Source organism: Sciurus vulgaris (genome assembly GCF_902686455.1).
Source record: "Sciurus vulgaris genome assembly, chromosome: 14".
NCBI classification, from domain to species: domain Eukaryota; kingdom Metazoa; phylum Chordata; class Mammalia; order Rodentia; family Sciuridae; genus Sciurus; species Sciurus vulgaris.
Window position 1 is genome coordinate 10,618,995 of NC_136475.1, and position 14,777 is coordinate 10,633,771.

The following is a 14,777-nucleotide window of genomic DNA, read 5'->3' on the forward strand; positions in this document are numbered from 1 at the left end:
AAATCTGACAATATCAAGCACTGATTAGTATTTGAGCAAATGGTAACTCATGGTTTCTGGTGGAAAGTGAAATCTTAGAGAGCAATTTGCAAACAACAGAGTTGAAATTGTATATATCTTGGATCTAGTTATTCACTTCTGGGCATGAACTTAGACATATAGCTGAGAAAAACATAAAAGGTTGTTTACTGCAAAGTAACTTATTATAGAAAAAATTAAATTTCCTTCAACATGGGAATGATTTAAACAAGAGAATATTAAAATCACTATATGTATCAAAACATAAATTTCAAAATTACAATGTTGATCAAAAAGGAAAAGTTGTAGATAGATATCTACAGTATGATAATACTTGAATAGAAATGTAAAACACAAACAACGTTATACATCGTTGGCAAATGACATATTGACTTGAAAGACATACACACCAACAATCAGGGATGGAGGAAGGGAAAGGGTGAGAACTGGTATCTGTAATGTGCGTTCTGAAGCAAGAGATACTAAGCAAAGGCAGATGTTAGCACTCTTGCATTGGGAAGGTAGGGATGTTTATGTCTGTTTTATGACCTTTTTTGCACAGTTTTTATGTTTGAAATATTTCTCAATTAAAAAAAGCTAAAGATAATTGTCACTGTAAAGTAGATAATAGAGGAGAATCAGAGTGGGTGCAGGTCACAATTCACAGTATTTAATCAATTTAACTGCTGTGTACACATTTAATACATGGAAAGTCAAATAAAACTCTTAAATATGATGCAGGGTGTATTACATTTTCCCAAACACACCTGCTCAACCTCTCTGTTGAGGGCATCTACTTTTTCTTTTAACCTGTTACTCTCTGCTTCTGCAGTGATAAGTTCCAATTTGAGGGTATTGTTATCTGCCTCAGTTTGCCGGGCCTTATTTTCCCAGTTCTCAGCATCTTCGTTGGCTTTTCGGAGTTGGTCCATTATTTGCCGGTTCTCAGATTCCTGAAAAGCAAATCTGAGGTATTATTTTAAACTCAACGTATGATACATATTAAACATTATTTGCCAGGCCACTGGGAATGCATTTGCTACAAGGAGCATTTCTAACACAACCTCGAGAAAACCTATCTGTACTCTTAGTTTAGCCAACTGGTCATCCTGCAGTTAACAAAAGGAAGTGTGATCAGGATTACTGGCTCAGTTATCCCTCTAGAAATTTAAGTAAAGTTACTTACTTTTACCTTCAGGACCTGGGTAAGTGTTCTTATATTTCCTTTTGTTCAAATGAAATTCTCATGGCCTCTTTTTCCATACATGTGTTTACAGACCACTTGCTGGTCTGGTTTCTGAGCTTCTTAACTTTTGTTTCTGTGTACTCCTTGCTCATGACCACCACTGGGTTGTACAGAGCTTCTGAATTCTTACATATCTTAAGTGTAATTCTCGTGGTTTAGAACATTTCCTGTCTGCTTCCTGCCTTTCATTCATAACCCTAGCCTTAACTTTCTTGATCATGGATTATAATTCACTTTTGCCTGCTAGTCTACTAATTTGCCCTTAATTGCTCAAAAGTAAAATATCAAAGCTATGCCAAGAAACATAATTCATAAATATGCATCCACATGTAAATTGGACATACAATGTGGAACCAGTTTTTTTTTAAATCTTCAAAATTCTATCATGAATGAATTGACTGAAGTAGGACTTTCCAGAGGGAAAATTCAGCCCCACAAATAATACACTACACTGAATAATCATAGTTAGGCTATTTTTAAAAACAAACATTATTCTTATGGCTTGGCTAACTCATTCTAAAAAATCAGTTATAACTTCAATAATTAATAAAAAGTCCTAGATCTCTTTCTCTCATATCTGTTAATAAAAACCACATTTCTCTATCAAAAATCCTGGGCTAAATAAAACGACCAAATTGCAATAAATAATATTTCACTCTAAGTATTTTTTCCATCTATACTATCCAATCATTTATTTAGAAAGTATTCACTGAATGTCTACTCTGTGTCATACAATGGATGCTAGAATCTACTGGCAAATAAGAAATAGTCCTTTCCATTAGGGAATTTTGAGCAAATTCCAAATTGAATAATCATCAAGCAGTTTTTTCTCCTATCCTCACATAAAATACACTGTAATCTCTCCCATCTTAAAAACAAGTCTCCACTGTCAGCTACATGCATTTTTCTAACCACTGCCTTGTCTCTTTATCCTAACTCTTTAAGCTTTTCAAATCAGATTTATGTTCTCATTATTAAGTTTACTTGATCACAAGGAACTTGTTGAAATTCAGTTATTGCCATCTTGTGGTCTCTCATGAAAGATCTTTGCCAAGTTTGTTGAAGAAATTCTGTACACCAAACTACTTCACAGGCTTTCAAGATTCAGATATTCTGCTAGGTGCAATGACACATGCTTGTAATCTCAGCTACTCAGGAGGCAGAGGCAGGAGGATTCAAGTTCAAGGCCAGTCTAGGAAACTTAGCAAGAACCTGCCTCAAAATAAAAATTTAAAAGGGCTGGGGGTATAGCTCACTGGTAAAGCACCCCTGAGGTTCAATCCCCAGTACCACAAAGAAAAAAGATTCAGATATGAAACATGATAGCTGAGCACAGAGTACGTGCTTTGGAAGAACCTGGTACAACAATAACATAAACTTTATAAATAAAATAAAATAAAAATAAAACAAAGTTTATATTATATAAATATAACATAAACTGAGTTTTACTCTCATAAACCTTTTCCCTCTTTAACTTTCTATAGTACTCACTAAGTGATTCTCTTAAAAGTGCCATATAATTTCACGTAGTTAGGTGTGGATATGCTGCCATTCCAATAATATCTCCTATTTCTCAAAGACAGAAACCATATTTTAATATTAAATTTAGTTTTATGACCAGGTAATCAGTGAAAAAGGAGTCTGTAAAATGTTTCTCCTGCCCGCCAACCACCCAGACAAGAACTGCGTGGGGCTTGAGACAGGCAATTTTATAAAGAAAGCAAAACTGCTCTTTGGAACTCTCCATTCCTCCTTTCTAAGGTGCCTTTCCCACCCAGTTCCCAAGGCTAGCTCTGGCCAGCCACAGGGCTCCTTGCAACATTCCACCTGCCTCGGCAGGAACCTTTGTGTTGTTGGATTATGGCCACACAGCCTCTTCTGTTCTCCTTTTTTCTTTATTTTATTTTTGGTTACTGGGGATTGAACCCAGGCACGCTTTACCAGGAGCTACATCCCCAGCCCCTTTACTTTGTATTTTGAGACAAGATCTCTCTAAATTGCTTAGGGCCTCACTAAATTGCTGAGGCTGCCTTGAACTTGTGATCCTCCTGCCTCAGCCTCCTGCATCACTCACTGGTCACTGGGATTACAGGTATGCACTACCTGATTTTGTCAGCAGTCTGATTTATTCTTCCTCACATCTCCAGAATAATATTTATCAAAGACAACTCTCTAATAACTTACATGCCTAAGTTCTAATGAAAGTGTCCTGAAAACAGGGTTGAAAGTGGGTCCTTCTTACCTCTCCATTATCACCAATTTATATCCTCCAGTGTAGCCACAGGACCAACTTCCCCTCGCTTACCCCTTTACTCATGGTGTTCCCACTGTCTGGGAAGCCACTGTTTCCTCCGGGTTTTCACCTCTGGCACCACAGCACCTCGCACATGCATGCCTGAACGAGTGAATGGATAAAGCACTGCACACTCCCTGCTGGTCCCCCACTACCAAAGTGGACCCCTGTTTCCTTTTATTAGGTGGTGCCTGAACCTATCCAGTATCACAAAATGCAACATCACAAATTCACACTGGGATGCAAAAAGTAAAGAGAAGTTTGGTGTGATGCGTGAAAATACAATTCTAGAACCTAAGTGTTCCCATCCCGAGTGGTAGAATTCAGGTGATGCGACTGAAAAACGAGGGTGATAAAGGGAAATGTCTGCCATTGGCTGAAAGCTTGCTATGTTAAAGTTGTTCTGTATATCCGTATTTATTTTTTATTTATTCCAGGGTATATTTAGATGGCTCACTCTTTTAGGTGTTTTAAATACTTTATCTCATGTACTTGGGTGTTCTTTCCAATTGCAGATAGGAAACGGGAGACTCAGGTTAAGCAGCCTGTATAAATTCATGTCATCAGTGAAAAGAGGAGCCACAACTCTCTGATTCCAAAACTTCTCTCCATTTATGGTACTGTATTACTCGTACCTTAAAAACAGTAAGTGTAGGATACCATGTGCTTTGCCCACACAAGGCCTGAGAGCAAGGATGACAATTTAGGGGTCCTCAGAATCTCTTATAACTCAAAACCCTTAACAGTCCTATGCACACTATAAACAAATATTTTTGGACTGATATTCAATGACATGTTAAGTAAAATAAACAGTTTTGAGGAGGGATGTTCTCATTAATGGTTTGAATGGTATATAGGTAACATCATCCCTATAATAATGACCAATTCACCTATTCTATTTTAGATATTTTATCTAACAGACATATCTAACACCTTTGGTTAAGCTCTCTGCTTATTCCAGGCTACTCACACACAGAGACACCACATTTGGAATCATCTGTCATGTACATACACATGCATGGCCAAACTTTTTGCTCACATGAAAAAATACAAAGGACAGTCAGTCATCTGTCCTCTGGTCCTAAGAAACAAATGGCTCGGTCACCAGGTGATCAATTCTTATCTGCTACATAATCAGGCAGAGCCACTTTTGTTGAATGCTTGTAACTGAAACCTCCACTGTTTTCAAACAGAAGTGAGGTCAAGTTGATTCTGGCCCTTTGTCTTTCATCTAGTTAGGAAGGTTCCGTTCAGCTAGTTAGGAAGGTTCCATTTGTCTAGAGTGTTTGTTTTTAGTTTAGCAAATGAAAAGGCACATATTCTGGAGTCACCTTTCTGGACACTGGCAACATTCTAAATACATAATTAACTCACCATTGTCAAAACTAAAATATGCTATGTACTAAGACTTGATTAACCTGTTTTGATTAGTATAACCGATTACTAAATTAACTCTCGTGAAAACTCTTAGGACATGAACAAAGGAAAAAAATCTATACATACTTCGGACTTCAATATATTCTTCAGCTTGTTAACCTCCAAATTAGTATCTTGGACCTTCTGTTTTATGTCATTAAGTTCATTATGTGTATCATTCAATTTTTTGGACAGTGCCTATGGAAAAATGATAGCTAGATTTGAACACAACAAATAAAAATTTCCTACATGTAAAAACATCAAAAATAAAAATTCAAAAGTTTACAACAAATAGGATAAAGTTACTATACTTAATGTATAAAACTCATACAAAAACCAAAGAAACAAAAGCCCAGGAGCATGTGGTCATAGATGTAAACAGACAATTCACAAAGAGAAAGCATAAGTAGATAATGCTTATCAAAATTAAACTTCACTAATAATCAAAGATTTTCTATTTTAAAAAGTACTATTTTGCCTACCTAGTTAGTAAAAAGTTGAAACTTCAGTTAGGAAAAGTAGTACTCCAAATATAAATTTGCAAAAAAACCAATATGTAAATCAGCTATATAGTGATATCAAGTGACAGACATGTGAAAATGCTAATAAAAAGAGCTCTCATAACTTTTGATTTAATTTGATAAAATCTAATAAAATTTTATAATTATTCATGCTCAGTGAATGATGCTATAAAAAGTAGTATATCTATCTGCACAGTGGTATAACCACACAGTAGAATATTATGCATCTGTGAGAAATGCCCAGAGTAATTTTTAATAATAGAGGAAGAAGTTATGTATATTAAGTGAAAAAAATCAGGCTATATTCTGATTTATTAAAATGTGGTATCAACAACAAATATGTTAAGATCTCAATTTTCCAAATGTTCTGCATTATTGGTTCTTAACCTGCAGTTCATAGAGGGATCCCTATTCTACTCAAATGAAGGAACATATGTAAATTATTACCAATTTTCTTCTAATGATAAAAACGTTTATGAAGTTTTAACATACAGGGAAATGCTTATATTAGAGTAAGCTAATAATAGCTACAAGATACTTATTGAGTAATATGCTGGACACTGTGGGTGAGCACTTTTTAGGTACATTCTCATTTAATATCCATCTTTGAAGATTATGAAATTGGATATAGAAAAATTAAACTATATGATCATATAATCTGGTAGTGAGATTCAACCCCATTTGAGTCTTAAATACTTGGCTCTAGTGCTCCTCAGGTAGGTAGAAAAAAGCATGACATGAAGTGGTGTGGTTTTAAATCTCAGCTACATTTAAAAACATGTATATATATAAATAAATAATATAAAAATGTTTGATTTTGTACTAATTTGCACTAAAAGTAAAAAATATGTCAGATGTTAACAGTGACTAACCACGGGTGTTAAAGATAGTTTTAAAAAACATTTTTATAAGAAGAAACAATTTTCTATGAGTTTCTATTTCTTATTAATAAAAATATATAGCTAAATTTCTACTTTCTCATAAATAAAAATTACATCCATCTTTAGCCTATTTGCTCTAGTTATAAATAGAGTCCACAAAGGTAGACCTTAAAAATTTATATCTTTTGGTTTGTACTGCTACTCATTCATTTATAACTTTATTTCAAAAAATAGTTTTTAGTTGTAGACACAATATTTTTATTGATTTATTTTTATATGGTGCCCAGGATCAAATTCAGTGCCTCACACGTGCAAGGCAAGCGCTCTACCACTGAACCAAGACTCCAGTCCAAAATAAACTTTATTTTAGAAGAGTTTTAGATTGACAGAAAAATTGTGAAGGTAGTACAGATAGCCCCATATACTCAACACCCAAGTCCTTTGATTATTATCATTTTACACTAATATAGTACTTTTGTCACAATTAATGAACCAATATTGATCCAATATTAATTGAAGTCTACATTTTATGTAAGTTTCCTTCATTTTTACATAATGTCCTTTTTTTGTTCTAGGATCTCATTGTTCATTCACTTTCAAATAATGTCTCAGGTAATTTCTTACAATTGACAAGGTGTTGCATCTTTATTGCTGTTTGTGTAAATTATAACTATTTGATAGCTAAAAGAATACAAGTGCTTCGGATGTAAAGTAAATACACTAAGAGTGATAACAGGGGAATTCTGAAGGGGAAAGAAACTTTCCAAATAGAATTTTTTAATGTTCAAGTTAAAATAATATTAATGGAAATAAGAACTGTGGATTGGACTGAAATTATACTGCTTAGAGACTAATTACAAAAGGAATTTTCCTAAAGACCCACAGTGCTAAAGAGGACCAAAACATGCGGCATAGTCAATACCCTCACATTTAAGCAGAATAATGTGCAGTGCATTAAACAAATCTTTTTCTTTAAAGTTCATGATGGCTTTTATCCTCATTTGTTGGTTTATTCAAATACATATTCTTCATTAAGGAAGTACTTTCTAAGGCTTAATACAAATCTATTACATCTCTATTCCTTTTCTTTACTATTTAACACTTTATGTCTGAGAATTTCATTTAGAAATTACATAGCATATTCTGTTTATAAATTTTTTTAAAAGGCTACTTCTGATAGCTGAGCTATTCTACAAAATGGAAGGAGGGATATGCCTCAGAAGAAATATGTATTTTTTTTCCTAGAGGAATTCTAGGAACAAGTATACCTGGTTTTCTTGTTTGGCTTTGCTAAACTGTTCCTGGAGATTGTCAGTCTCATGAGCCAACATATCTCTTTCCCTGGCAATTTGACCCAGCTCATCATTTGTTTCATCCAATTGTCGACGCATTCTGGAAATATCTTGTTCACACATAATTAAGGCTTCAGTAGACTGTCTATTCCACAAATCAAACAGCACATAAGACATTTTACTGAACAGATTAACAAATTCTCACAAGACAAGATGAACAGTTAGCATGAAAACATTTGAAGAAGTTTTAAACATTTTAATTTACAGGAATAAATACTGCAAAAACCGTGCTTTAGAGTTTTACTATGTTGTCATTATTTCACTATGTAAAAGGTACTAAATATACATAATAGTTAATGATCTGCTAAATATGTGAAAACTTGTGACACTCAAGAATAGGAAGGCCTTCATTCTATCTGTTATGGCTTAGTCTCCTTGGCAGGATCCTTCCTCTGCCCTCTTAAAAATTAACATTTTTCAGATCTCCAATTATAGCATCCTGATTCTTCTCATTCTAGCCCTTCTCTCAGAGAAAACCCATTCAAATCCTCCCAACCCACATAACTCCAGAATCATTAGCTCCAGGACAACCCCTGTTCATACACACTCTAGCCTCATGTTTACTGGACATGGCTTATGATAGTAGGGTCAGAAAGACTGTTCGGTTCAGAGGTAAAATCAGCTTTCTCCTCGCAGGTCACTCATGTTCAGTATCCATCCCAAGCTAGAAACCTGACATTTTCCTAGAGTCTTCCTCATAGGCACGTCACTCCTATCCCCCCAAATATATGGCCCAGTTTCCCATCACCACTTCTGCCTGCTTAAAATTCTTCAATGGTTTCATATTGCCCAAAGAATAAAATTAAGAACCATTTGTCTTCAACACAGGTCTCTTCCAACATGTTCAGCTTCCTCTTAGACTTTGGATTCCAACAATACTCACCTACTTGTAGTTCAAGGGGCTTTTCAACATGACCTGTGGCTTTCTGCCATTTGCCTATCTCAGTGCCCTTCCCTGTACTTTACTTGGTAAATATCATCCCTTTTTTCACTTCCCCAGGCAGAGTTAGGCCTCTGTCCAACATTAGGGAGTTATCATCTTATGTAGAACTCTAAGCCCTCGGTTCTTACTGTCTCTGCACCTTACAGCATGGTGTCCCCAGTAAGTGCTCACATTTTTGTAGAATGATTTACCTTGATGCCTGTTCCATCTCAGCAATGATATTCTTCATGCCTGAAATGGTCTTTTCCTTGAAAAATAATATAAATATTAAATAAAAATTATCTTACTGTTATTTCTATTAAAACTGAGTGAATAAAAAGAAAATTCCTCTCCCCTTTTGACTTCCATTTGTTTTTTTAAAAAACACATTTTTAGTTGTAGATGGACACATCTTTATTTTATTTATTTTTATGTGGTCCTGAGGATCAAAATCCAGTGCCTTACATATGCTAGGCAAGTGCTCCACCACTGGGCCACAACCCCAGCCCCTCCATTTGGTTTTGAATAGTTAGGTTCTATTCTTTTCCACAATTTAAAGCCTAGTATATCAGTGGGAATAATTATACTAGGCAAAACAACAGACTATGTTCATTAAAGTAACAACTACACTTTAGAATATTGATAAGAGCTCATATATTAAGTACTTTGTTAAAAGATTTGTGCAGTCATCCAATAAGACAAGATACCCTGGTTTTAGAGGCAAACCAAGTGGTGTGACACTGGTATGTTTTATACTGAATGGGACTGATTCACCTCTTTACATTTTTTGTTATAAAAGCCAGAGACATGAATCATGTATAACTAAATTTAGCTCTTAATAACTTTGAACAAGTATATTATTTCTATTACTCAGCAGTATCATCTTCAAAAAGCTTGCCCCAGGGGCTGTGGCTGTGGCTCAGTGGTGGAGCACTTGCCTAGCACATGTGAGGCACTGGGTTCAATTCTCAGCACCAATATAAATAAAAGAATAAAATAAAGGTTTATCAACATCTAAAAAGAAAATAGTTGCTCCAATGGAATTACTTGCAAAAGTATATTTTTAACATGTAGGTGTGTGATCCTAAGGAGGCCCATACCAAAGATACAAGATGCACCGTTTATATTCTCCCCTTTAAGAGGTGTGGTGGTGAAGGAAAAGAATAGTAGAGTCAGTCAAGACTGAAATGGGTTGTAACACCTTAACGCTTTCAGTATCATTGTCATGTCTCCTTTTAAAACTCTTGCTCATCCTGAGCTAATCTAACCATAAACAGATACTTACAGTTAATATTAACCTTAAAGAAAAACAGGAAAATTATTCTTTCACTAAACACCTAGCACCTTGCTTTGGATTTTTAGATCCTTAGTAACCAAGAAAAAAAAAATGAGAAACCAAACCTAACACTCCCAACCACTTTTGTTCTTGTCTCTAAAGAGAGTTCCGCATGCATGCACTATCTTCTTTTATTCATGTGTCCCTTGCCAGGGTATTTTTAGCTTCAGTTTCCCTTCCTGCGTTCTAATAGAATGGTGAAGATTCTACATCTGGCAGAAATGAATACTGGAGTATGGTTAAAATACCCTTTAAGAAGAAAAATCGCATGAGGAAAAATATCAAACACAAAATACTGTTTACTGTTTGCACATTTTAAAAATATCATATAGTACATTTAAAAACAAATACTGAAAACCTAATTGAACTTCTAGTGCTTTTGAAAGTCGTTACTTAGTTAAGCTTGAAATATGCTGAAAAGCCTAAAAGGGAATTTCCTTTATTAATAGATGTTCACCTTAAAAGAAAGATGATCCAGGAACACTATAAAGTACCCAGGACAACAGAATTACTGATAGAATCCAAAAAATGCATCCTCTTACTCTCTGGCTTTCTCTTAAAAAGACCCTAATACTACCATTCCTCAAAGCTACTAACATTAGCAATTTAATATTCCTTGAATAATCTCAATATATTCCTTGAACATCTAACCAGGAAAAAAGGTTCATGTTAACTGTTAGAATTCAGTCTGGACAGAATTTCATAAGTATATTTAGAAAAAAGAAAAACTGAAACTTCATATGAATGTTCTGGCTTTTATTTATTTAAAAATCTATGAAGTAGCTACTGAGGTCTTTTGCCTCAGTTGGTAGTAAGAAGTAGAAAGTCTCTTAAAACTATGATTACTCCCCAAATTTTTCACCTTATTCACTATAATGCAGACTTTTCCAAATTAATTTATTTCTGTATCTCCATATTAGACTATATAACAGTCCTACTTCACTGAAGGACACTTATTAGTTCAGATCTGAAGTATCATTACATGAACATTCTCTTAATTTTCTAAGACTGTCTTTAAAATTTATTTTCCATTTAAAGGATGGATGAGATTACTTGTATAAAATCTTATATAAAGTTCTTAATTTTGAAATGGACTTGTCACTCAGAATTCCTTGTGAGGTAAAGGTAACATCAGTACAGTCAGCAGAATAAATGAGATTCTAAAAAATGTAAAAATTTAGTTTCTGAATGTTAGTGTTTTAAAAGGAAGTCATGCTTTACTATTAGAAAAATGTTTTGAATATAAGGAGAAGCAAAATTCCACTTAAAATCATAAATATTTAAAAATGAGTCAGACTTCCCAGCAAGTAAACCTGTATCTACTATCTCATGCCCTCTGATGACTTCAATTACTCTTATGTTCCCTAAACTATTAACATCAATTTTCTCTTCAAGCCTAAAAATCCAAGAGCCTATGCATATTTCATCTACATGTCCCAAGGACAATTTTAACTCAGCATGTGAATAATCTTCCTCACCTAAGCCTGCCCTATTTTCTGTGTTTCCTGCTTCACTCATGAGAACTATTTGTGGTTCTTAAGGCAGAAATCACATATTACCAATTTTACTTCTTCAGAAGATCTAATTCTCACCAATAACTGCAACTATCCTCATACAGGTCTCACCACTATTCTTTTAACAAGTGTCCCTGTCATCATTCTCATTTTCTTATAATACATCTTTTATGGATTTACAATTGCTAGAATTTTGCTCTGAAATAAAGATGCAAGCCAGGTGTGGTGACACATGCCTATTATCCCAGAAACTCAGAAGGCTGAGGCAAAAGGGTTGTAATTTTGCGCCTCAGCAACTTAGTGAGGTCCTGCCTCAAAATTTTAAAAAATAAGAAGGGTTGGGGGATGCAGCTCAGTGGTAGAGTGTCCCTGGGTTCAATAACCAGTACTGGAAGCAACAGCAGCAATATTAAAGAATGAAACTCTAACATTTCATTTACATTATAATGACCTGCTATATCCATGATGCTAGAATTTACATTCAGCATTACATGTATTTTTGTGATTTGTTGTTTTTCTGTTCTATCTCATCTTTCGCCCTTCTATATCAATCTCTTTGCAACCCATCTGTGACCAACTATGAGGAGGTCTCATGTCGTTCTCTCTTGAAAGCCACTGAGCTTTGAAGTAAGCTGCTCTACCCATCTGCATCACTTTCTTACAGTCCTAGTCTCCTAAATATTTTTCTGGCTAATTTCTAGTTACTTTTCAAGGAAGCCCAGGCACTGTCACTTCCTGGAAGATTTCCTAGACCCTCCTCCTCCCCTAACCCAATTCCCAGGCTAAGTCGGATGTGTTTCTGTCAAACTCCACTAATACATTTTTCTTATGTCATTATGGCACTTATCAAATTCAATCAAAATAATGTATTTATCTGTGTATTAGGCTACATTATAGGCTCACTCACCTTCAGTTTCAATATAACATCAGGTACATGTCAATAAATGTTCAAAGAATGGGTAGAGGAATAGATGAATTCATGAATCCATTTCCTCAGAATGTGGAAAGACCTTATTCTAAGGATGTTGTCTTTACTTAAGACATTTATGGAAAACAGATTAGGAATTGGCTTCACAATTTATGAGCTAAGAGTATCAACAGTAATCTTCACAGAAAGACCTTTTTTCATTTAACAATAAGAGCAAAATATATGGGATGAATTATCATCCAGCTTTATGAACCAGGACCATATGATCTATTCTCAAAGGCTGAGGATGATATAAAAAGATACTCGTAGTTCATATCAAAAGGACAGTTTAATGGTGTAAAACATACTGCCTCCCAGACTACCTGAAAATGTCTTTAAGAAGAATTCAGTCTCAATACCTTAATTCTGATATTTGAGTTACTTATTGTCAGTGAACAAGTCACTAAATCATGATAGAAAAATCAATTTAAAATGTTACCTAGTAAATGCACATTTCCCAAGACTATCTTAAAATATTTCAATGTCAGATTTTAAAGTTTTAGCTCTCAAAAAAAAAAAAAAAACCTTTGAGAAAACTCCTACAGCTTTATTCAAATTCAAGAGAGCACAGTTTAATATTTAAATATTTCACTTGAACATTCCTTGTCCACCCCAGTTCTCAGAACATACTTTCATGGCCAAACTCTCTCCAAGGGATGCAATATTCTCAGATTTTTTATCCAAACATGCTTGCAGGCATTCCTTTTCTTTAGCCAGATCATTGAGGGTTGCACCAAGAATGCTGATTTCTTCTCGTTGTGCAATACCTTGCCTTGTAAAATTATCTAAATATGTAATCATAAAGGTGTTGGTTTAATCAAGACAACTCTTTTTCCAGTTTGAACAGATTCAAATACTTTTCTAAGTTCCTCTACATTATATTCAATGACTAAAAATAAGAGTACAACATTCTAAATAAAAATTTCTTTTTATTAGGGATTAAAAAGTACCATCCATCGATAAATTCTAAATGGCTCATAAACATAAAAGCACAATACCTTTGAATTAGAACAGCAAAGGAAAGATCCATAAAATAATTTCTCAAAGTAGATTTACATGTGTGGTGGGAAAGAGAGGGTGGATGAATGAAATAGGTGGAATATCAAAACAATCTGTGGTTTCTGCCATCCTTAATTTCACCTCCCTTCCCTCCACAAACTAGAATGACTGCTGCATATAAAATTGGTAATAAATATTAATAAACTATTCAACTAAGACATCATTAGAGTCAAATGTCTTATAATATTCTTACTTTTTCTGATTTTTCTAAAATTCCTAGGAAACATATCATCCAAGAAAGTATGATTCTATTTGTGAGAACTAGTGAGGCAATGGCAATGTTGACTGGCTGAAGGATTGCTATAAAACATTGGCTTTGAAACTGTGGTTTCTCAACCAGCACCATCAGTACCATCTTTGAAATGAAAATTCTTCAGTCCCTTTCCCAGACCTACTGAATCAGAAATTCTGAAATGGGCACAGCAATTTGCTTTAACAAGCACACCCCTCCCCATGCCCCACAGTGATTCAATGCACAATAAAGGCTCAGAACCACTGGTCTAGAGCAGAGGTCCTAGGTTTCAGAATTGCCTAGGTAAACTGGTGAAGACACAAAAGCTCTGGCCCTTGCTATTTCAAGGAGTCTGGCTCAGAGATCTTCATCTTCCAGGTGATTAGAATGTACACCAAAGTTTGAAAACCACAGGTCTAGAGCTCTACAAGATCTCTACTAGACCAGACCTCTAGATACTGCCTGTTAAGTTAAACCCTGCCAAGGGTCCCTCTGGTACCATGCCAAGGGAGGTACTATCCTATGTCACACAGTATTTGAGAATGTATCATGTCTCTTTTTGTAGGCAGTGCTTCCTATAAGGCAATCCACATGTTTTAGGTGTTCTGAGTTCTCACTGTCGATCAATTAATTGATTTCTTAAAAACCTCATATATCTCCTAGCTTCAAAACACAAAAAATCCTCAACTTAATATCCCACTGAAACGACCACCCTATTTTCCTGCTATCTTTTAATAGTCAAACTTCTTGAGAGACTTTTCTATTCTTCTCACCTGTACTTCACTTTCCATTTCTAAACTCACATCCAATACTATTTAAACTTTAAAATCTCCAATGTGCCAAATCCTATCAATACATTTTTTTATCCTTATCCTTATCCACTACTTAAAAGTAACTGACAATTGATTATACCCTCCCTTTCTAAAATACTTTGCTCTTTTGCCTTCCAAAATAACACTCATTTCTGGGTTTTCTTCCTGCTTCTTTGACTGTTTCTTAGTACTGGATCATCAACTCCTC

At 34.8% G+C, this 14,777-nt stretch overlaps 1 protein-coding gene across 1 annotated transcript in view; it reads right to left on the reverse strand.

Moving 5' to 3' along the window:
- Nucleotides 1-14,777, reverse strand: part of TSGA10 (testis specific 10) — a 113,152-nt gene that overhangs the window by 35,111 nt on the left and 63,264 nt on the right. Inside the window, 5 exon segments of the mRNA XM_079111328.1 lie at nt 786-971; nt 5,061-5,171; nt 7,644-7,812; nt 8,862-8,917; nt 13,097-13,251. Of these exon segments, the coding sequence (XP_078967454.1) occupies nt 786-971; nt 5,061-5,171; nt 7,644-7,812; nt 8,862-8,917; nt 13,097-13,251 (677 nt within the window).